This window comes from Bubalus kerabau, chromosome 3 (assembly GCF_029407905.1).
Source record: "Bubalus kerabau isolate K-KA32 ecotype Philippines breed swamp buffalo chromosome 3, PCC_UOA_SB_1v2, whole genome shotgun sequence".
Lineage (NCBI taxonomy): Eukaryota > Metazoa > Chordata > Mammalia > Artiodactyla > Bovidae > Bubalus > Bubalus kerabau.
In genome coordinates this window covers 72,635,212-72,660,471 of record NC_073626.1, presented here as the reverse complement: position 1 = coordinate 72,660,471, position 25,260 = coordinate 72,635,212, and the positions used below count along the sequence as shown (strand labels likewise).

At 40.4% G+C, this 25,260-nt stretch overlaps 1 protein-coding gene across 1 annotated transcript in view; it reads right to left on the bottom strand.

Annotated features, from left to right (window-relative positions):
- The window catches only part of PDE11A (phosphodiesterase 11A), a 419,647-nt gene that overhangs the window by 165,867 nt on the left and 228,520 nt on the right, over positions 1–25,260 (bottom strand). Inside the window, exons 7-9 of the mRNA XM_055572117.1 lie at positions 22,477–22,552; positions 17,652–17,719; positions 16,609–16,701 (exon numbers count right to left, since the gene is read on the bottom strand). Of these exons, the coding sequence (XP_055428092.1) occupies positions 16,609–16,701; positions 17,652–17,719; positions 22,477–22,552 (237 nt within the window). The remainder of the gene's footprint in view (positions 1–16,608; positions 16,702–17,651; positions 17,720–22,476; positions 22,553–25,260) is intronic.

The following is a 25,260-nucleotide window of genomic DNA, read 5'->3' as shown; positions in this document are numbered from 1 at the left end:
TTTATTTTATACTTTTATTTATTTATTTACTTTTGGCTGTGCTGGGTCTTCATTGCTGCTCAGGCTTTTCTCTAGTTGTGGCAAGCAGGCGCTACTCTCTGGCCGCCCTGTGTGGGTTTCTCCCTGCGGTGGCTTGTTGCAGGTGCACGGGCTCTAAGGCGCACACGCTTCAGTAGTTGTGGATCCTGGGCTCTAGAGCACAGCTCAACAGCTCCGTGGCATGTGGCATCTTCCCTGATCAGGGACCAGACCTGTGTCTCTTGCATTGGCAGGTGGATTCTTTACCACTGAGCCACCAGGGAAGCACTACTTATTCATTTTTAATGTATATTTATGTGACTGCACTCCACAGCATGCAGATCTTAGTTCCCTGACCAGGGATCACCCTCACCCCCTGAACTGAAAGCAAGGAATCTTAAATACTGGACTGCCAGGGAAGTGCCTCAATATTCTGTTAATTACATATATATATATATATATATGTATATAAAGAATATATTAAAATATATGTATATTCTTTTTTAATGCCTCAATATTCTATTAATTTTATATATATATAAAGAATATATTAAAAATATATGTATATTCATTTTTTAATGGGGATTGTAACTGTTAAATATGTTAAGTTGGAAATTTTGGAGATACAAACAAGAGCTAAGAGTTAGCAGGATATAAAAGTCTGAAGCTTCAAGGAGAGAGAAAGAGTGAACTAGGACTACATATTGGGAGTCATCTCAGTTAAAGCCAAGTAAGTAGCTGAAATTGCTCAGGGAAAAAGTATATATAGAGAAAATAGGAGCAAATAGGTCACATGATTCAACCTCGAAGAATATTCAGAAGAGGGCTGAAGAGATCTAAGAATGAAAGAATCACTTAAGTAGAGTCATAGAAGCAAGGGAGGATATAGTAGAAAACATAGAAAGCAGAAAAATTACTAGTTATGATTGACCTGCCTCCAAACAAGAAGATTTAAAAAAATACTTTGTGACCCTAATTATCTATAGCAGATATTATTGAGACAAAAGAAACAAAACATATATAATTCCTCATCGCTAGCTCAAGGAATGGCCCACAGATCCAGCTTCACAGAATTTGTGGACTTTATTTGCAAAATTATAAACTGGCAATCACAATTTTCATAGACATTTCACTAGACTGTGTCCTAAATTTGCAAAAACAGGTGCTTACAGAAGCTGTTAGCAAGTCACAAAATGCTTCAGATACCATTAGGTATAAGATTAGGTATGAAATTATGTTCATTCATAAACAAAGAAATAAATGATAACATTAAGCAAATATTTATATCTACTATATGTCAAGTATTAATACTATTCTAGGCATTGGAATAGAAACTGTTTATCCTTTTACTAAAGAAAATTTTAAAACTATAAAATGCTAATAAATTACACAATGAGCCTTGTAATACTAAAATCGTTGCCCTGTTTCTTGTTTTTAAGGTTCATCTATCTTTGCTCTGGATCCTATGACCATGAAATAAATTAGTCATTTACAGGTCAGTTACCATAGTAGACTGGTTATTTTCTTTTCTGTGATTGGAAGAAAAGAGTCAGCAGCATGAACAGGTAAGAGAAGTTAAGAACTGAGAATGGGAACTGAACACAGGTGTTCACGGATAGCCTTCCAGATGATACCTCCAAAGAGAGGTGAGGACGGAAACCATTAGAAGGAGTCAAAGAATAAATGGGTATTCAGAGCAGGGAGGAGACAGCACCCTTTAACCTCACTTCAATTCACCTACTGTCTTCAATATAATTCTTCAACAAATATTTATAAAGGAAGTACTAATATCCTATGGTTGCCTTTTGTGAAAGAAAGTATTGGAGAAATTATCACACAAATATCAATAGATCACTCTATACCAATGCTTCTCGCTTTGTACCATACATGAGAATCACATGGAGAACTTTTTGTAGATTCATATGCTTAGTCTCCATAATAATATGCCTAGCCACTGTTAACGGAGAAGGCAATGGCACCCCACTCCAGTACTCTTGCCTGGAAAATCCCACGGATGGAGGGCCTGATGGGCTGTAGTCCATGGGGTCACTAAGAGATGGACATGACTGAGCGACTTCACTTTCACTATGCTTAGTCTCCACTTTCAGAGATTTCTGATTCAGTCAGTTTAGAAAAGGGTCCAAGCACCAATATTTTTAAAAAGCACCCCTGTTTATTATAGTATGTGGGCTATGGTAGAATATCCCAAAAGTTCAAACAGTGTGTCATTGTGAGACCTTTCTTTGGGCAACAGAAAGCAGCAAATGAAAATTTGAAGCTCACACTATCTGTTTAGCTCATCTTTACTGTGCTATCAAGGACGTTCAAGAAATTGAGCATGATTATTTTCTTAAGGATTTTTTAAAAGTCATAATTTGGGTTCCCAGGTGGCACTGGTGGTAAGGAATTCATCTGCCAGAAGGAAAGAAATCATAAAGATCAGAGGGGAAATAAATGAAAAAGAAATGAAGGAAGTACTAGCAAAGATTAATGAAACTAAAAGGTGCTTCTTTGAGAAGATAAACAAAATTGACAAACCACTAGCCAGACTCATCATGAAAAAAAGGGAGAAAAATTAAATCAACAAAATTAGAAATGAAAAAGGAGAGGTTACAACAGACAACACAGAAATACAAAGGATCATAAGAGAATATTATGAGCAACTACATGCTAATAAAATGGACAACCTAGAGGAAATGGACAGATTCTTAGAAAAGTTCAACCTCACAAGACTGAAACAGGAAAAAATAGAAATTATGAACAAGCCAACTATAAAAATTGAAATCGAACTGTAATAATAATAAAAAAAAATCTCCCCAAAAACAAAAGCCCAGGGTCAAAGGGCTTCACATAGGAATTCTATCAAATGTTTAGAGAAGAGCTAATGCCTATTTTTCTGAAACTCTTCCAAAAAATTGCAGAGGAAGGAACACTTCCAAACTCATCCTATGAGGCCACAGTTACCCTGATACCAAAAGCAGGCAAAGACAACACACAAAAAGAAAATTACAGGCTGATATCACTGATGAACATAGATGCAAAAATCCTCAACAAAATTCTAGCAAACAGAATTCAGCAATACATTAAAAAGCTCATACACCATGATCAAGTCCAGTTTACTCCAGGGATGCAAGGATTCTTCAAGATGTGTAAATCAATCAATGCGATATACCATATTAACAAATTGAAAGGTTAAAAACCACATGTTTATCTGAATAGATGCAGAAAAAGCCTTCAACAAAATTCAGCACCCACTTATGGTAAAAACACTTCAAAAAATGAGCATAGAAGGAACCTACCTCAACATAGTGAAGGCCATATATGATAAGCCCACAACAAACATTATTCTCAATGGTGAAAAACTAAAAGCATTCCCTCTAAGATCAGGAACAAGACAAAGGGTGTCCACTCTCACCACTATTATTTGACATAGTTTTGGAAGTCCTAGCTACAGCAGTTAGAGAAGAAAAAGTAATAAAAGGAATCTAGATCAGAAAAGAAGTAAAACTCTCACTGTTCACAGATGACATGATAGATCCATAGAAAACCCAAAAAAAGCTATTAGAAAATTACTAGAGCTAATCACTGAATTCAGCAAAGTCACAGGATACAAGGTTGATACACAGAAATCACTTGCATTCCTATACACTAACAATGAAAAATCAGAAAGAGAAATTAAGGAATCAATCCCATTCATCACTGCAACAACAACAACAAAAATATCTAGGAATAAACCTACCTAAGGAGACAAAAGAACTGTATACAGAAAATTGTAAGACACTGAGGAAAGAAATCAAAGATGACATAAACAGATGGAGAGATAGTCCATGTTCCTGGGTAGGAAATGACTATACTACCAAATGCAATCTACAGATTCAATGCAATCCTTATCAAATTACCAATGGCATTTTCCACAAAACTAGAACAAAAAATCACAGTTCATATGGAAACACAAAAGACCTGAAGCCAAGGCAGTCTTGAGAAAGAAGAATGGAGCCGGAGAAATCGACCTTTCTGACTCAGACTATACTACAAAGCTATAGTCACCAAGACTGTATGGTACTGGCACAAAAACAGAAATATAGACCTATTGAACAAGATAGACAGCCCAGAGATAAACCCACGCATCTATGGGTACCTTATTTTTGACAAAGGAGGCAGGACTATACAATGGGGCAAAGACAGCCTCTTCAATAAGTGGTGCTGGGAAAACTGGACAGCTACATGCAAAAGAATGAAATTAGAACACTTTCTAATGCCATACACAAAGATAAACTCAAAATGGATTAAAGACCAAAATCTAAGACCAGAAACTGTAAAACTCTTAGAGGAAAACATAGGCAGAACACTCAACGACATAAATCAAAGCAAGATCTTCTATGACCCACCACCTAGAATAATGGAACTAAAAACAAAAATAAACAAGTGGGACCTAACTAAACTTAAAAGCTTTTGCATAGCAAAAGAAAAGGAAACCACATAGCAAAGGAAACCACAAGAAGATGAAAAGACAAGCAGAATGGGAGACAATAATAGCAAAGGAAACAACTGACAAATAATTAATTTTCAAAATATACAAGCAGCTCATACAACTCAATACCAAAAAAAAAAAAAAAAAAAAACCCCAAAAAACAAATAACCCAATCAAAAAGTGGAAAAAAGACCTAAACAAACATTTCTCCAAAAAAGACATACAGACAGCTAACAAACACATGAAAAGATGCTCAACATCGCTCACTATTAGAGAAATACAAATCAAAACCACAGTGCGATACCACCTCACACCAGTCAGAATGGCCATCATCAAAAAGTCTACAATGAATGCTGGGAGAGGGTGCGGAGAAAAGGAAACTCTCTTGCATTGCTGGTGGAAATGTAAATGGATACAGCTACTGTGGAAGATGATAAGGAGATTCCCTAAAAAACTAGGAATAAAACCACCATATGACCCAGCAAAAAACTCCTAGGTGTATACCCTGAGGAAACCAAAATTGAAAAAGACACATGCACCCCAGTGTTCACTGAAGCACTAATTACAATAGCCAGGACTTGGAAGCAACCTAGACGTCCATTGACAGATGAATGGATAAAGAAGCTGCAGTACATAGTTACAATGGAATATTACTCAGCCATAAAAAGGAACCCATCTGAGTCAGTTCTAACGAGGTAGATGAACCTAGAACCTACTATACAGAGTGAAGTAAGTCAGAAAGAGAAATATAAATATCATATACTGACCCATATATATGGAATCTAGAAAGATGGTACTGATGAATTTATTTGCAGGGCACCAGTGGAGAAACAGACATAGAGAACAGACCTATGGACATGAGGGGAGGGGAGGAGGGAGAGGGAGAGATGCATGGAGAGAGTGACATGGAAACTTATGATACCATGTGTAGAATAGATAGCCAACGGGAACTTGCTGTATGACTCAGGGAACTCAAACAGGGGCTCTGTGACAATCTCTGGGATGGGGAGGGAGATGGGAGGCAGGGTGAGGAGGGGGGTTTGGGAGAGAGAGGACATGGGAATGCCTATGGCTGATTCTAGCTGATGTTTGACAGAAAACCACAAAATTTTGTAAAGCAATTATCCTTCAATTAATAAAGTGGCAAAAAAAAAAAAAAAAAAAAAAGAATTTTCCTGTCATTGCAGGAGACACAGGAGACAAAATTTCAATCCTTGGGTCTGGAAGATCCCCTGGAGAAGGGCATAGCAAGCCACTCCAGTATTCTTGCCTGGAGAATTCCATGGACACAGGAGAGTGGCAGGCTACAGTCTATGGGGTCACAAAGAGTCGCACATGGCTGAGCACACATGCACGATCATAAATTTATATTAATGAACCAACTCAATAAGACCCTGGAATTTTCAGAGAGAACAGCTTCCAAATCTTTTTTTTTTTTTTAAGGTAACTTATAATGTGAAAGTGCTGCACTCAATATGCCAGCAAATTTGGAAAACTCAGCAGTGGCCACAGGACTGGAAAAGGTCAGTTTTCATTCCAATCCCAAAGAAAGGCAATGCCAGAGAATGTTCAAGCTACTACACAACTGCACTCATCTTACAGGCTAGCAAAGTAATGCTCAAAATTCTACAAGCGAGGCTTCAACAGTACATGAACCATGAACTTTCAGGTGTTCAAGCTGGATTTAGGAAAGGCAGAGGAACCAGAGATCAAATTGCCAACATCAGTTGGATCATCAAAAAAGCAAGAGAGTTCCAGAAAAACATCTATTTCTGCTTTACTGACCATGCTGAAGCCTTTGACTGTGTGTGTCACAACAAACTGTGGAAAATTCTGAAAGAGATGGGAATACCAGACCACCTTACCTGCCTCCTGTGAAACCTGTATGCAGGTCAGGAAGCAACAGTTAGAACCAGACATGGAACAATGGACTGGTTCAAAATTGGGAAAGGAGTACATCAAGGCAGTATACTGTCACTCTGCTTATTTAACTTATGTGCAGCATACATCATGAGAAATGCCAGGCTGAATGAAGCACAAGCTGGAATCAAGATTGTCGGGAGAAATATCAACAACCTCAGATATGCAGACGACACCACCCTTATGGCAGAAAGCAAAGAGGAACTAAAGAGCCTCTTGATGAAGGTGAAAGAGGAGAGTGAAAAAGCTGGCTTAAAACTAAACATTCAAGAATTAAGATCATGGCATCTGGTCCCATCACTTCATGGCAAATAGATGGGGAAACGGTGAGAGACTTGATTTTGGGGGGCTCAAAAACCACTGCAGATGGTGACTCCAGCCATGAAATTAAAAGACACTTGCTTCTTGGAGGAAAAGCTATGACAAACCTAGACAGCATATTAAAAAGCAGAGACATTACTTAGCTGACAAAGATCCAAATAGTCAAATCTATGGTTTTTCCAGTAGTCATGTATGGATGTGAGAGTTGGACCATAAAGAAGGCTGAGCACTGAAGAATTGATGCTTTTGAACTGTGGTGTTGGAGAAGACTCTTGAGAGTCCCTTGGACTGCAAGGAGATTAAACCAGTCAATCCTAAAGTAACTCAACACCGAATATTCATTGGAAGGACTGATGCTGAAACTAAAGCTCCAATACTTTGGCCACCTGATGCAAAGGCCAACTCATTTGAAAAGACCCTGAAGCCGGGAAAGATTGAAAGCAGGAGGAGAAGGGGATGACAGAGGATGAGATGGTTGGATGGCATCACCAATTCAATGGCTATGAGTTTGACAAGCTCTGGGAGATGGTGAAGGACAGGGAAGCCTGGTGTGCTGCAGTCCATGGGGTCGCAAAAAGTCAGACATGACTGAGCCACTGAACAATAAATGGTGTGGTAGTGGCCACAACAGGGAATTAATTAGTACATAACCATTTGAAGAGAGTAATTTGTGTTTCCTTTTTTCTTTTCTCCAAAAGAAGTGTTTACATAATCCAACATATTGTCAATAAAAAAGAATTTCCAAGTGGGAATAATTCTATTTCTGCTGGTGCATTGCATTTGGCTTTGTAATTGCAAACTTGTATCCACTGTACCTAGAAATAAACAAGGGTCTTTCCAGGGTTGATACTTACCATTTGGGCAGTCATTGGATTGTGGTCTGACAGTAACTTGGTCTAGAAAAAACTATTTTGGTAGACAAACTAGGATGTTTAAATGAGACTCTTTCTGCCTGAGTTTATAGTTGAGACCAATAGGTACTACGTTCTAAAGGGAGTGCCAGGCCATCTAGGCCTTTTATGTAGGACTTGGAAAGAAGGTGCCCCAAACTAGCTCTCCTGCCTCCAAGTTGAGGTGCTTGTTTCCCGCTCTGCATTGTGTAAAAAGGATAACAGTTTATGAGAGCCCCATATTGAAGAGATGGGCTTCCCTGATGGCTCAGTGGTAAAGAATCCATCTGCCAATGAGATTCAATCCCTGAGTCAGGAAGAGCCCCTGGAGGAGGGCATGGCAACCCACTCCAGTATTCTTGCCTGAAGAATCCCATGGACAGAGGAGCCTGGTGACCTACGGTCCAAAGGGTCTCAAAGAGTCAGACACCACTGAGCAACTGAGTGTGCATATTGAGGATATCTTAGGGTTTCTTGAGAGTTCCTTCCAGAGAATCATTTGGGGAACCTCCTGTGTCTTTCACCTTAGTGTAGTGTGGGAACAGAGACTGGTACCTGATTCACACCTGAAAACTAAAGAAGTTAGTGAGCATAAAGAGAGAGGTGTTTTGAGGAGGACTTGCACGTCAATCTAATGGTTGAAAACATGTGATTTTCCCCACAGATCAAATGGATCTACGAAAGATATCCAGGTTTAAAAGGACTTTGACCTGAAAGCAACCCAAGTGTTTATCAACAGATGAATGATTGAACACATGTAATAGACACATATAATGGAATATTAATCAGCCTTAAAAAGGAAGAACATTTGGACACGTTTCAACATAGTTGACTCTTGAAAATATTATGCTAAGTGAAATAAGCCAGTTGCACATGGACAATTAAGATTTTGCTATATGAGGCACCCTGAGCAGAGAAATACATAGATGAAAAGGAGAATGGTGGTTGTCATGGCTCCATGCAAGGAAAAATGAGGAGTTAATGTTTAATGGGCACAGACTTTCACTTGGGGAAGATGAAAAAGTTCCGGCGATGGATGATGGTGATTTGCATAACAATGTGAATGTACTTAATGCCACTGAACTGTATAATTAAAAATAGTAAATTTTATGCTGTGTCTACTTTACCACAGTTAGAAACAAAAAAAACAAAAATAGGCCTTGACCAAGAGGAATTCCTGAAAGAGTGAGATGATCCCCATAAAGAAGGGTGTGGATGGGCCCCTGGAAGCCAGGGGCTGAGGGGGGATTATAACCAGTCATCAGGAGAGGCACACCCATATCAGGGGCTGCCATCAGGAGGTTGCTAGTCCTAAGAGTCCTCTGAAGAATTCATAAAAGCAACTCATGATAAAAAGAGAATGTTGGTGTTTGATACAGAGGGCCCTGAAACCAAATTAGGGCAGCATCTGTCAAGTACGGCTTTGCCCTCTCATCCGACCTCCCTGCATCTGTCTTGGGGGAGGACGTGAACTGAGGAAGAGTAACGAGGCTCACTATGACCCTCTCCGTGTCCGACTCAATGGACTCAATGGACATGAGTTTGAGCAAACTCCGGGAGATGGTGAGGGATAGGGAAACCTGTCATGCTACAGTCCGTGGGGTCGCAGAGTCAGACACAACTTAGTGACTGAACAACAAATGACCCTCTCCTGGCCACAGGCTTCTTATCCTAAACACGGGGAAAAGCTCAGCGGCTGTATAACTCCTGAGTATGTCGGAAGAGCCGTAGAATCTACCAGAGTTCACCCTGGAGTAGGGAAGACTGATTTAGCAGAGTAAGTTTAAAGGAAGAGGGGTGAGAAAGAATCGGCATTCTGCTGGCATCTTAGGAGTCTAACATTTTCAATCACCCAGTTAGAAAGAAATCTCCTCTTGGAGTTTAGGAGATTTCTCATGGAGAAATTCACGGCTGCACACCTTCATTTATTCAATATACTTGTATTGAGTACCATTATATTTATATAAAACATCAAACGGAATAAAAGGTAGCTAAGACATGATCATATGCTTTGATGGACACATGTTCTAACAGAGGAAAACAAAGACTCGCCATTAACTGCAATATAGGGCAAAGAGAGGAACATATAACCATGAGATCAGAAGCTTTATACAGAGAAGATTACATGTAAATCAAGCTTTGAATGATGGGACAGTTTTGAGGGGAGATGGCATAACCGGAACAGAATCAAGTGGAGAGGATGTTAGAACAAAAATCAGAGGGCAGAGAAGCAGGTGGTTGATTTGTAGACTATGATGTAGCTGAGTTTTGTAATTAGCAGAGAATACTCTGAGAAGAGAAATGAGGGCCAGAGGCAGGAAGACTGTTTGGTATGTGATTTCCAGGGACCTCAAAGGTCAGAAGTTTGTACTTTGATAGGTAATGGGGGAATAATTTAAGGTTTGTGAGTGGGTGAATGATGCAATCTAAAATATGGTTTAGGAAGAACAAATAGAAGGCTATTACATTTGCTCAGTCAGGAGGCAATGAAGCCTTTAAGTAGGAAGACCGCTGTAGCAATTGGAAAGGAGGAAATGGATGAAGGAGGCTTTTGTGAGGGCTCCTGATTGCATATGCCCTTTTCACACTTCCTGTTTGACCTTCATTCCTGTCCTCTTTGGATCATAAAGGTGTATGCTGCTGCTGGCGCTTAGTCGCTGCAGTCGTGTCTGACTCTGTGTGACCCTATGGACTGCAGCCACCCCCCACCCCCGCTGCCCCAGGCTCCTCTATCTGTGGGATTCTCTAGGCAGCAGTACTGGAGTGGGTTGCCTTGCCCTCTTTCAGGGGATCTTCCCAACCCAGGGCTCAAACCCTGGATCTCCTGCATTGCAGGCAGATTCTTTATCACTGAGCCACCAGGGAAGCCCTATGTATATAAGGTGTCCCTAATACGGGGGAGCCTGGTGGGCTGCCATCTATGGGGTCGCACAGAGTCGGACACGACTGAAGCAACTTGGCAGCAGCAGTAGCAATAATATCCTGATTTTATATCTCTTGGAAAATTTCTCATCAGTGTCAGATAACTCTTCATTTGCAGTCTCTATGAAAGACACTCCAAAGGACAATTCTTGATGTTCAAAATGAAAAAGTAATATCCTGTATCTACAGTTGTGTTGTATTTTCTCTGTATTACCTATATTAGAGGTAAAGTTTTCCCACTCTTATCATAGGATCCTTACTGTCAGAAAATGTAAACACACATCAGTACATTTCTTGTGAAATTTCTGCTGCTCATGCAAAATGGAAATCAAGATCATAGAAGTAAAGTTATTAAACATGATGGGAAATTCCCCTTTTTGTTCTGTTATTCAGCTTTAAGAGCATCTCTGTTCTCTAAAAGCCTCAGAGTATTAATTTCATATATTTAGGAACAAAAGAACTTAACAATAGAAGTACATAACTAAATTATGAACAATTAAGGAAAGCAATCAGAAAAGTAATTAATTTATAATTTACCTGTTTATAAACAAAGTTTATAATTCACCTGTTAAGCAAAATCCAGATAAAGTGTTAGTCACTTCATTTTTAAAGGCCAGAAAAATAGAAAATATTTTGTATGTTTATAGTTCTGTTTTTCACCATTTGTGAAGTAAGCTAAAATGAGCTGAAATTGTCAGCATGGCACATCTTTTGGGAGAGGCTTTGCCCTTGGACATGTGCAACTTTTGATGACTTACATGCTGCTTTAGTCATGGGGAATTCTGTCAAGGAATCAGGAAATGACTGACCTGTTTTCAGCTCACACTTCAAGCTGGAAATGATCTTTGTAATAAAAGAGGCAAAAATTACAGCTCTTGCCCAGCCCCTCAGTCAGCAGTTCTACAGCAAATCTTGGGCTGAGCAGACTCAGAACTTGGCACTGATTAGGGAGAGTGAGTACTCTGGGTAATAGAATAGCTAACTGTAACTAAAGGTTCTCTCTGAACACCTCCCTGTGTTATTTAACTGAGAGTAAGTGAGAAGGCGTGCAAGCCAGGGGCACGGAACCAATGCAGTGCTATCCTTGTATCATCTCCCCTAGGACTTGGCTCACCCACTCCCCTTATCCTATCATGGCCAAGCAAATGTTCCCCACTCAAATCGGGACCGTTCTTCTGGTGTTTCTCACATTTGCTTATTTTCTCCAGCTTTTATCCTACTCGATTTAACTGTCAAAGCAACTTTCTTAGCATATCCATTTAACATATGAAAAAAACTAAGACTGAGAGAGTTAGTAGCTTGTCCAAGATCAACAGCTACTAAACCAGGATTCAATCCTAACCAGACTAATGCCAAAGGCTTTAAATCTTCTCCCTGCACTGCCTTTCACTGGGATAAAGCCTGAAGCTGCCTTCTACAGGGGAAAATGGATGGCAGTGGGGGCCCTGTCTTAAAAGTGTACCTCTAGGAGAAGGCACGGAGAAGGCAATGGCACCCCACTCCAGTAATTTGGCCTAGAAAATCCCATGGACGGAGGAGCCTGGTAGGCTGCAGTCCATGGGGTCGCTAGAGTCGGACACGACTGAGCAACTTCACTTTCACTTTTCACTTTCATGCAATGGAGAAGGAAATGGCACCCCCACTCCAGTACTCTTGCCTGGAAAATCCCATGGATGGAGGAGCCTGGAAGGCTGCAGTTCATGGGGTCGCTGAGGGTCGGACACGACTGAGTGACTTCACTTTCACTTTTCACTTTCACGCATTGGAGAAGGAAATGGCAACCCACTCCAGTGTTCTTGCCTGGAGAATCCCAGGGACGGGGGAGCCTGGTGGGCTGCCGTCCATGGGGTCGCACAGAGTCAGACACGACTGAAGTGACTTAGCAGCAGCAGCAGCAGCAGTGAGCTCTGAACATTTCTGGGAGCACCGTGAGGATTAGCCTTTCCAGAGAACTTATTTGGAGAAGGTTTACTTCCTGAGGATGTACCGAAACGGTATTTTTATTTAAAGTGCCCGGGGAAAGACTTTTTGAAAGGAAGAAGAGAATGTTGTGCCTTCTCTCCAGTCTTAAGGGCAGCGGGAAGGCGCGTGTTCACAGTCCTCTCCAGGCCAGGAGCTCTGGCGCCTCCCGCTGGGGGAGGGACAGGTTAGGGGGTGGGAGGTGCAGTAGGGGTGGGGATACTGTCACTGGGGGCTGCGGCCTAGATTACTTCCTTCCACTCTCATTACCAACTGAAATAAAAAAGACACTGTAGTAAGATTAGGGGAAGGAGAAAGCTACACTTAGACATAGATCTTGGGACAAGAATAAAAACTGGAGAGAATAAGCAAATATGAGACAGCACAAGAGGAACCTGTCTGATCCAAGTGGGGAATCTTTGCTTGGCCACGATGGGGTAAGGGGAGTGGAGGAGCCCAGGTCCTGTCCTGGGGGAGACGATACAAGGAGAGCACTGCTGTTCTGTCCCCAGCAGGGTTCTGTCCTCCTGGCTTACACGGCCTCTCGCTTGCTCTCATGTTCTCCCTCTCTCTTTCACTCTTCCCTGTTAATGTTATTATTGTTTTTGTTGCTATTTTACCCTTTAAAAGGCTTGCTAAGTTTTCTTGCAAAGTACCTTACATCCCTCATTGAACTATGCTGACTTAAGTACATAGATATAGATACATAATTCTATTAAATATTTATGTAAATATTACACTATTCATCTTCATGTATAATATTTATAAATACATAATTTTAAACTACAGATCCATTCAGAAGCTAATGTATATTATAGCATATGTAGATCTCATTCCACAGTTTGCATTTAGTTGCTCTCAAACTATCATACTGTCTTCATAAAGTTCTGTGATAAGAAATCCTTCCAGATATTCTTGCATATGGATTCCTGGGCTAGGGAGGGCGGTGGATACCCTTGATTATTACAGAGTTTAGTGACTGGTGGGGTAGGGGTTGAGTGGAGGTAAAGGCACAAAACCAAGATGGCAACAGCAGAATTCTGACTGGGAATGTTATTTCTGACATTGGCACAAATAAAGCACAAGGAACACACAAGTCCATACAAATAAATCAGCCTCTAAAAGGTGAGATTGTTACAAGGCTCGGAGTTGGGCTGAAAATTTGGGAGTGTCAGGAGTAATTTTTGTGTCTAAGGACAAGAGGTATCTGAGTCACGCCAACAAGAGGGGGCTGACTATGAACTCAAATGATCAATTATTGGGTAAGGAGACTACGATATTAGCACTTTCTAGGTAATGGGAATCGTGGGGTTCCCCAGGTCGGGTAGGTAGATAATTAAGTGGTACCAGTGAAAACGAAGTAAGTCAGATAGATCTTTTTCCTCCAGGACCTTTGTCACCCCAAAATGTGCGGTTTCCTGTCAGTCTGGATGTTCCTGTTTTTCTTTGTCTGCCCACAGATCCCCGTTGTTCACAAGATGTATGGCTTCCTGCCATTTGGCCCATGCCCCCTTTTCTCTGTTCATATCTAGCAACTTGCCTATTCTAACAATATTACATCACTTTTATGTGGAATCGTTTAAAAATGATACAAATGAACCTATTTACAAAACAGAAATAGACTCACAGATATAGAAATCAAACTTAGGATTACCAAAGGGGAAAGGCTGGGGGAGGAATAGAGACACACCACCATATATATCACATAGATAAAGAACAAGGCCCTACTGCATGGCACAAGGAATTATATTCAATAAGTTACAATAGCCTATAATGGAAAAGAATCTGAAAAAGATGATCTAAATAACTGAATCATTTTGCTGTATACCAGAAACTAACACAGCATTATAAATCAACTACATTTCAATTTTTTAAAAAGCAGTGGAACCAGTGAGAATGCTGACTTTCATTGGTAAATGGCCATTCATGCTTCAACCCAGTTATCTGAGCCCTCTTCAGTAGCCACTAGGAGATAGGCAAGGAGTGAGAGAATGAGAGGCTCTGTGTGAGAGAGAGAGAGAGAGAGAATTCCATCATAGCAATATGAAGTAGGGTTTAAGTGGGGCTAGTTTATAGTGAGTTCTTTTTATCGTTTCAGAAATTCTGAAACAATGGATGAAGTAACTCTCTAGAGATCTGAATTCAATGAGAGTGAAGGAGGCATGACTCAACATTTGCTGTTCCAAATTCCTGTCTTTTGCTCTTTCTTCCAATTCATGATAATTTCTCAGTAATAAAAACACAATTATAAGTAATAAAGTGACTGTTGTTATTGCCATAATTTATTGACCACATCCTAAAATCTTCACATGTATCATCTCATTTAATTCTCACCACTGAGGCAGGTGACAGAGCCAGCATTTAAAAACAGGTCTGCACACAGACCTTAATGTTCTACTAGTGATTCTTATTCACTGGCTGCATGTTTAAAGCTCACCTGTATATTAACTCAACCTGTAGATATTTGTGTTTATTGCTTACTGGAGAGATGTTACATATAAACAAAGCAGGACTATCTCAGAGGGAGAGCAAAAAATCCCTTCCTTCCGTTCTTTCCTCCCTCCTTCTTTTTCCCATTCATCTATTCATCCAAAACCATTCAATAAATACCAAAGTACCCTGCTAGACTCTGGGAATATGGTTGCAAAAAAAAAAAAAAAAAAGAAGACACAGATCCTTGTTGCTACCAGACGTCATGGTCTGGTTAGGAAGGGAAAGTATATAGATGGTTATGCTAAGCTTAGTGTTTGACTCTTTGCAACCCCATGGACCATAGCCTGCCAGGCTCCTCTGTCCATGGGGATTCTCTAGGCAAGAATACTGGAGTGGGTAGCCCATCACTTCTCCAGGGGATCTTCCTGACCCAGGTATTGACCTGGGGGTCTCCTGCTTTACCAGCTGAGATACCGGGGAAGCCCCACATAGATGGTTGGCTGTTAATTTTAAGTCTTCTAAACCTTAATTCTGCAGGTATCACTGACTGGCCTATTTACCCTCTTCCTTGGTTTTCTCTTCCTAACAATGTTTCACTTGATACACAGAATATTTTGAAGATTGTACATGTCTTATATCATACTGTACCATATAATGTTACTAGACATTGACATTTTATCTGCTCTGCTTATTTCATGTGGGTGAGTCACTCAGTCATATCTGACGCTTGTGACCCCAGGACTGTAGCCCACCAGTCTCCTCTGTCCATGGAATTCTCCAGGAAAGAATTTTGGAGTAGGTGGCCATTTCCTTCTCCAGGGGATCTGCCCAACCTAGAGATTGAATCTGGGTCTCGTACATTGCAAGCATATTCTTTACTATAGGAGCCACCAGGGAAGCCAAACTTATTTTATAGATATAAATAAAATCTTTGCTAATAGAAGTTGGAAAAAAAATAGGTATTGGGTCTAAACAAGCTGGGATTCAGGGGAGACTAGAGCTATACTTTAGAACTTAGTGGGTCTGAGGGGAGATGGAATACAGGCTCGGGAAACAGGGCCGAGTTCTCAGCGGGATGCCTGTGTCTGTGGTAGGGAAAGGTGGGGGCTTGCATGGTGACAAGATCACTTTCCCCCATCTGCATCACACATTATCACAGTGGAGTTTTTTTCTTACAGTAATAAAAGTTGTGAATTTCCAGATTATTTATACATATTCAAAATACATTCATAATATATTTTAAATCCTGACAAATTGCACAGGTGGTGCAATGGTAAAGAGTAGGTAAAAAGTAGGAAATGGCAATGAAATCCAGCGTTCTTACCTGGAAAATTCCAAGGACAGAGGAGCCTGGCAAGCTATTGTCTATGGGGTCGCCAAGAGTCAGACACAACTGAGCACTCATGCATTATACAACATATATGGCTGGGCTGCAGGGGTTCTGTAATTATCCCCGAATTATAATCCTTGAAATTATCTGTAAAACTATGTGCACATGTATATTTTTCTAGAGAGGGTCTGTAGCTTTCATCAAATTCAAATCCTTGACACTAAAATTTGACCCCATAAATAAATAATTAAAACTTGAAAAGCTAAACTCTTTAACAAGGACTTTTTCCCCCTCAAAGATTAGAGCTTTTAGCATAAGTTCTGACATAAATATATTGCACTTACATCAAGAGCCACGGACTGCTTGGCCCATGACTTCTTCACTTGATCGTACATAATTGTATTGTTGATGCCAAGGCCACAAAAGATGACAAAAGCCTAGGAAAGAGAGAGTTCACTAATTAAAAATTGCAATAACTCATTGGCATAATCTATTATAAAAGCAGACAGGCATCAGGAATGGGCCTGAAAATATAATTTTATTGTACACAGAGGTAGGCCTTAGGGAAATAGGTACATTAAAATTCTTAATTACTATTGTCATGTAACAGCTTTATCGCTCACACTGCACAAGAGAAAAATTATTAATTTAATGTTATTGTGAAGAAATAACTTTATACATTTAGAAACATATAGTCCATTTAAATGTGCTCTTACTTTATTTAGGTTGTGAACTGATTTTAGTCATTTTATTCCATTTAACCAAAAGCAATCTCTTTCAAAAGCTAGGCTATAAAAGAGTTTGGTAAAGAAACCAAGTGATTGTATCCATAAGGTAAATGTTAAGGGGACGGAGGATTCAGATTTTGAGCCAGTTAGTAAAGAAGCTCTGACGTACTCTCAGCTAGAGAAAAATAATCATGGGGTTTTCATGTTGGCTACTGGTGCAAAGTCTACCAGGAAGCCTGTTCAAGGCCAACCTCTCCAGCTGAGGGCAGACAGGAGTAAATACATGGAAGCTTGGAGACAGAAGAGAGGGGATGGCAGTGCCCCTGGCAGAGCTGGCTAGGTGCCTCAAGGCTGAACGCACACGAACAAGAAAAAGATAAGACGATTTACACTTCAAAGAGAAGAAGGCAATTCAGTCCCATAAAAAACAATCAATTAGGATTAAAAAAAAACACCTGATTCATGAAAAACAGAATCAAATCTTACCTAAACACTGATACATTCTTTAAATCTTCCTTTAAATTTCATCATGCTGTCAAAGTATAATGCTAAAAGTTGTCAATTAATAATTATTTATCCTTCCTAATGTGAGCAAGCTGTAACCAGGAGACTACTACTGACTCAGCTATAACCCCTGGTTCAGACATTTATTTTCTTACCTCGAAAAGTCGTTGATCGGCATCATCAAAAGGTTTCCCATCGAGTCTATTTAACACTTGAGCCACTCCTGTGAGAAGAGGTTGGGAGATGTGGTCATTTTTGACACTGGACATCCTGTTCCTACAGCACAAGTAAGATGACTCCAGCCTCCTTTAAGAGCAGACACTCAGCTTAATCCCAGGTTGCTCTAACACCTGCTGCCTGTGTGAGAGATGTGAGGCGTACAGGGATGCAGCCCATTTTCCAGCTCTGATATCCAGACCAGGGCTCAGGTATTAACCAGATTCCCCAAAAATGGTTTTCAAGATGACTGTGTACAATAATTGATATATCATGGTGCACACGTATATACAGTTACATATATATATATATATACACACACACACACACACACACACACGTATGTATGTGTGTGTGCTCAGTTGTGTCTGACTCTTTGTGACCCCATGGACTGTAGCCTGCCAGACTCCTTTGTGGAATTTTCCAAGCAAGAATACTGGAGTGAGTTGCCATTTCCTTCTCCAGGGGACCTTCCTGACCCAGGGATCAAACCGACATCTCTTGCATCTCCTGCATTGGCAGGCAGATTCTTCACCACTGTACCTCCTGGGAAGCCATATATAATTATATAAATTAAATTGAACAAATTAAAAATATTTATATATAATTAAAATGTTTTCAATTCTCTGAAGCTTAGTGCTTAAATGAGGCAGCATGGCATAGTGATTAAGAACTTAGGCTCTGGAGTTAAACATCCTTGGTTTGAATTTCAACTCCATTGTTAGTAGTGTTACTGTGAGCACATTACTTAACACTGAATTTGTTCATTTGTAAAATGAGGATAAAATGTTAACTATCTCAGTGGGTTATAAAGATTAAACAAGATAACATTTGAATAATGTTTGTAAAGCATATTGGTCCACATGGAGAGAACATTCAAGAAATGTTAAGAATTATGATACAGTTAACCTTCAAAGGAAGGCTAGTTTTGTTGCCTGCTACCAATGGGGCTAAACTAGTTTTACAAAATTTAACTTATGTGGGTCTTCTTTCCAAAGTTCATGTCCAGCATTATACTACATGTTTTGGGCATGACCCAGGGATCATGGCACTACCAAAGCACACAAGTTTAACTAGAAAAATTCAACAATCTTGAAAAATTTCCCTTGTGTCCCTATATACACTAAATATACAACACAAGAGAACACTCTACACACGGACATCACCAGATGGTCGACACTGAAATCAGATTGATTATATTCTTTGCAGATGGAGAAGCTCTATACAGTCAGCAAAAATAAGACCGGGAGCTAACTGTGGCTCAGATCATGAACTCCTTATTGCCAAATTCAGACTGAAATTGAAGAAAGTGGAGAAAACAACTAGACCATTCAGGTATGACCTAAATCAAACAGTGGAAGTGAGAAATAGATTTATGGGATTAGATCTGACAGACAGACTGCCTGATGAACTATGGACGGATGTTCATGACACTGTACAGGAGACAGGGATCAAGACCATCCCCAAGAAAAAGAAATCAAAAAAAGCAAAATGGCTGTCTGAGGAGGCCTTGTGAATAGTGAGTGAGTAGTTGTGAAATAGTGAGTGAATAGTTGTGAAAAGAAGGGAAGCGAAAATCAAAGGAGAAAAGAAAAGACATACCCATCTGAATGCAGAATTCCAAAGAATAGCAAGAAGAGACAAGAAAGCCTTCCTCGGTGATCAATGCAAAGAAATAGAGGAAAACAACAGAATGGGAAACACTAGAGATCTCTTCAAGAAAATTAGAGATACCAAGGGAATATTTCATGCAAAGATAGGCTCAATAAGGGACAGAAATGGTAGGGATGTAACAGAAGCAGAAGATATTAAGAAGAGGTGGCCAGAATACACAGAAGAACTGTACAAAAAAGATCTTCATGACCCAGATAATCATGATGGTGTGATCACTCACCTAGAGCCAGACATCCTGGAATGTGAAGTCAAGTGGGCCTTAGAAAGCATCACTACGAACAAAGCTAGTGGAGGTGTTGGAATTTTAGTTGAGCTATTTCAAATCCTGAAAGATGATGCTGTGAAAGTGCTGCACTCAATATGCCAGCACATTTGGAAAACTCAGCAGTGGCCACAGGACTGGAAAAGGTCAGTTTTCATTCCAATCCCAAAGAAGGGCAATGCTTCTTTGAAGCATTGAATGCTTGAGCAAAGAATGCTCAAACTACCACACAATTGCACTCATCTCACATGCTAGTAAAGTAATGCTCAAAATTCTCCAAGCCAGGCTTCAGCAATACGTGAACCGTGAACTTCCAGATGTTCAAGCTGGTTTTAGAAAAGGCAGAGGAACCAGAGATCAAATTGCCAACATCCTCTGGATCATCGAAAAAGCAAGAAAGTTCCAGAAAAACATCTATTTCTGCTTTATTGACTATGCCAAAGCCTTTGACTGTGTGGATCACAATAAACTGTGGAAAATTCTTCAAGAGATGGAAATACCAGACCACCTGACCTGCCTCTTGAGAAATCTGTATGCAGGTCAGGAAGCAACAGTTAGAACTGGACATGGAACAAAGACTGGTTCCAAATAGGAAAAGGAGTATGTCGAGGCTGTATATCGTCACCCTGCTTATTTAACTTATATGCAGAGTGAGAAATGCTAGGCTGGAGGAAGCACAAGCTGGAATCAGGATTGCCAGGAAAAATATCAATAACCTCAGATATGCAGATGATATCACCCTTATGGCAGAAAGTGAAGAAGAACTAAAGAGCCTCTTGATGAAGTTGAAAGAGGAGAATGAAAAAGTTGGCTTAAAGCTCAACATTCAGAAAACTAAGATCATGGCATGTGGTCCCATCACTTCATGGCAAATATATGGGGAAACAGTGGCTGATTTTATTTTTCTGGGCTCCAAAATCACTGCATATGGTGATTGCAGCCATGAAATTAAGACACTTACTCCTTGGAAGGAAAGTTAGTACCAAACTAGACAACATATTAAAAAGTAGAGACATTATTTTGTCAACAAAGGTCAGTCTTATTAAGGCTATGGTTTTTCCAGTGGTCATGTATGGATGTGCGAGTTGGACTATAAAGAAAGCTGAGCACTGAAGAATTGGTGCTTTTGAACTGTGGTGTTGGAGAGGACTCTTGAGAGTCCCTTGGACTGCAAGAAGATCCAACCAGTCCATTATAAAGGAGATCAGTCCTGGGTGTTCATTGGTAGGACTGATGTTGAAGCTGAAACTCCAATACTTTCGCCACCTGATGTGAAGAGCTGACTCATTTGAAAAGGCCCTGATGCTGGGAAGGATTGAGGGCAGGAGCAGGAGGGGATGACAGAGGATGAGATTGTTGGATGGCATCACCGACTCAATGGACATGGGTTTGGGTGGACTCTGGGAGTTTGTGATGGACAGGGAGGCCTGGCGTGCTGCAGTTCATGGGGTCAAAAGAGTTGGATACGACTGAGCGACTGAAATGAACTGAACTGAACTGATATTCTAAAGGCTTTTATTTTTTAAAAACACCTAACTTCCCATCAGGGAGCTGTGTCATCATATGGTAGAAGACATGTATAATAAAATACAAAGCTTTTAGTGTGTTACAGGCAAACTACAGTCTTAGTTGTGAAAGAAAATAGATGTTTACACTTAGGAATGAAATGTAAGACTGCTGTGAGATTGCCATTGGACATGTACAGATAATGCAGGCTGTTTCTCATGGACTATCTTTTCTCATTAAACTTAAATATATTTTGGGACTTCCCAAGGTGGTCCAGTGGTTAGGATTCCATGCTTCCACTGCAGAGGGAAGGGGTTCCCTCGTACGGGAACTAAGATCCAGCATGCTCCAGCACAGCCAAACCAAACAAGCAAACCTTAACCATATTTAAAACTTGACACATGATGTAATTTAAGGCTTTGTACTAGAGATTCAATTTCTCAAATCTTAGAATCTTCTTTATGTTCAAAAATGCTAATATTTTCTGCAAATTAAGAAAACTGATGAAAAAATTCTCTTGGAATTCAAGTGTTAATATTTATAGAAAATTAAATCCTTTGGTAAGTCCACTATCTTAGAATTTAAGAGGCAGCCTTAGGGTGAAGCAAAGAGACAAATTTATATTAGTTCCCAAATGTATTAGTTACCTTATGTCTGTTAGAAGAAAGATACATTTTCATTATGTTTAAACTACTGTCTCCCCCCTTCTTGACTTTAACTACTGACCCCTTCTTGCTTAACTTTAGGTTTGAGATTTTCCTGAATGAATTTTTGAGGGAAAGAAAAGGAGCAGGGAGGGAGAGAAAAATTGGAAACTGCTCTGGCCCACAATTTCCATATTCAGGGGATAGTGTAACCTGTTTCGGAACCATTGAGACAGAAAGACACATTTCAGTCTTTGCATTTATCCCATGTGCAAAAGCATAGATGTAAACATATATATGTAATAGGATTAAGAAGCCTGAGTTCTATTCGGGACTCTGCTAAGAACTCACTTTGTGACCTTATTCAAATCTTTTCTCTCTCTTTGGGCCTCAATTTCTACAGAGTAAGATAAAAGAGTTCAGTTAGCTGCTTTCTGAAATCCCCACCAACTTCAAAATGATTGGTTCTTATTTAAAGGAATAAATATTTGTGCATTGTCCTGCTTAATGTTGATTCATCAGGAGTCTTCACTTGTGAGATTACACAAGAGTACGAAACATAAGTTGATGAGTCCTAGACATGAAAAGGGGTACATTAAAACACAGATAGATATACTTTAAAGTAAATTGCATTTTTGTTTTAATATAAGAAGTCTGATAATTTAGGTAATGTCTTACCAATTATTTGGTGGTTGCTATTCCAAATAGGTACGCAGAGAACCGATCTTATGTGAAAACCAGATATCTGGTCAGCCTAGGACATAAGAAAGCAATTAATTAAAATTAAATATCATCTACCCATTTCTGACATATGGCTTACCACTCTTCATAACAGGTGTTTAAAAGTAACTTTTAAAAAGACATAATTTTAATGCATATACTTGCCTGTCTCTTTTCAGTTAAAATATCACAATGTACATCCCAAAGAAACCAAGCCATAGCATTATTTATACTAATGGTGTACCAGAAATAACCTGAACATTACCTTGGAGGAAGTTGGTTAAGTAAATCACAGCACAGTGGAATATTGTCCATCTAATCAAAATCATGCTGTAGAAGAATATTTATAAACAGGGAAATTTTTAATATATTAAGTGCTACTAGTTGGGGCTTCCCTGATAGCTCAGTTGGTAAAGAATCTGCCTGCAATGCAGGAAACCCAGGTTCAATTCCTGTGTTGGGAAGATCTCCTGGAGAAGGGACAGGCTACCCACTCCAGTGTTCTTGGGCTTCCCTGGTGGCTCAGAGGGTAAAGCGTCTGCCTGCAATGCAGGAGACCTGGGTTTGATCCCTGGGTCAGGAAGATCCCCTGGAGAAGGAAATGGCAACCTACTCCAGTACTCTCGCCTGGAAAATCGACAGAGAAGCCTGGTAGACTACAGTCCATGGGATCGCAAAGAGTCGGACACGACTGAGCGACTTCACTTTCTTGGGCTTCCCTGGTGGCTCAGAGATTAAAGCGTCTGCCGCGGGAGACCTGGATTCAATTCCTGGGTCAGGAAGATCCCCTGGAGAAGGAAATGGCAACCCACTCCAGTAGTCTTGCCTGGAGAATCCCATGGGCGGAGGAGCCTGGTGGGCTACAGTCCACGGGGTCGCATAGAGTCGGACACGACTGAGCGACTTCATTTTCACTTGCACTAGTCTTACTGCCTGTGGGTGTACAAATACATATTATGCACATTGGAAAATCCTGGAAAAATTATAAGCATAATAGCTCCCCTTGAATTGTTTGTCCATGGAAGTGTTTGTTTCTTTGCTTTTAAAATAGACTTTATTTTTTTTTTAAATAGGTTCATAATTAATGAGACCAAATACAGAGTTCCCAAATACCTTCCACCACCACACATACACAAAGTGACACACCCCTCACTATCAACATCCCTCACCAGAGTGGTACATTTGTTGCAACTGGTGAACCCACACTGATTCATCATTATTATTCAAATTCCATGGTTTACATTAGGGTTCACGATCGATGCTGTACATTCTATGGGTTTTAACAACTTTATAATGTCACATATCTACCATTATAGTATCATACAGTGTAGCTTCACTGCCCTAAAAAGTCCTCTGTATGCCACCTACTCATCTACCTATCCCTCTGGCAATCACTGATCCTTTTTTCTTCCAGCTCTATTGAGGTGTAATTGACAAAACTGTAACTTATTTAAAGCGTACAACATGATGATTTGATATATGTATATGCCATGAAAGAATTCTGCCTGTGGGAGTTTTTTTTAACTATTGTTTCTATATTCTAAATATTAGATAATGAATTACCTGTAATCAAGAGAAAAGGTTATTTTCTAAACAGAGCTAAAGGGAAACAATGGTGTCCAATGGTGCGTAACAGTCAAATAGGATAAGTGCTGAAAATGGGCTACTGGCTTTAGTAACACAGGATCAGTTCAGTTCAGTTCAGTCACTCAGTCGTGTCCGACTCTTTGCGACCCCATGAATTGCAGCACGCCAGGCCTCCCTGTCCATCACCAACTCCCGGAGTTCACTCAGACTCACGTCCATCAAGTTGGTGATGCCATCCAGCCATCTCATCCTCTGTTGTCCCCTTTTCCGCCTGCCCCCAATCCCTCCCAGCATCAAGGTCTTTTCTAGTGAGTCAACTCTTCACATGAGGTGGCCAAAGTACTGGAGTTTCAGCTTTAGCATCAGTCCTTCCAATGAACACCCAGGACTGGTCTCCTTTAGGATGGACTGGTTGGAGATAGCTGAATGCAAAGACAGTCAAGGGAAGAAGGAATGGGATCAGGAACAGAAGTTAAGCGGTTAGTTCTGGAGGAGAGGAAGGCCACAGTGAGTGAGCAGAGCTAGAGCCCCGTGTGGGCTGAGCCCAGGAGTGGGGAGAGGTGATGAGAACGTTGAGAATGTTTCTAAGTTGTTCCCACTGTGGCTGAAGGAGAGAAGTGGGGCAGCATTGACTGGCTATGAGAATAGGGAAGAGGGGGAGGTGACGATTTGCTTGCTGATGAGCCCAACAAGACGGGAGAGAGGAAGAGAAAAGGATGACAGAGTGTGGTGAGAGTGAATTTTCTGATTTTAAGATCATTAAAGCAATTCTCTGGTTGTCTGTTTGTGGCTATGGCCATTGTTTCTGGAAAGTTAAGCTAATTTAGGTTTATATGACTACAGCTCTGGGAGTTGGTGATGGACAGGGAACCCTGGCGTGCTGCATGCAGTCCATGGGGTCACAAAGAGTTGGACAAGACTGAGCGGCTGAACTGAACTGAACTGTTATAAGTACATGAGATAGCAAGGCCTGGGAGTGCCTGGTGATCCCTCTGTAGGGATTGAAAGCGAAGGAGATGGGAGATGAAGCTCATCGTAGAAGCACAAGACCTTGAAAAATGAATGCCAAACAGGGTAAGGAGGAAGAAGAAAGTATGAAGGAATCATCTCTGTGCACCGGGCAACCTAAGTTTGCAGATCCCATCAGTCAATGAG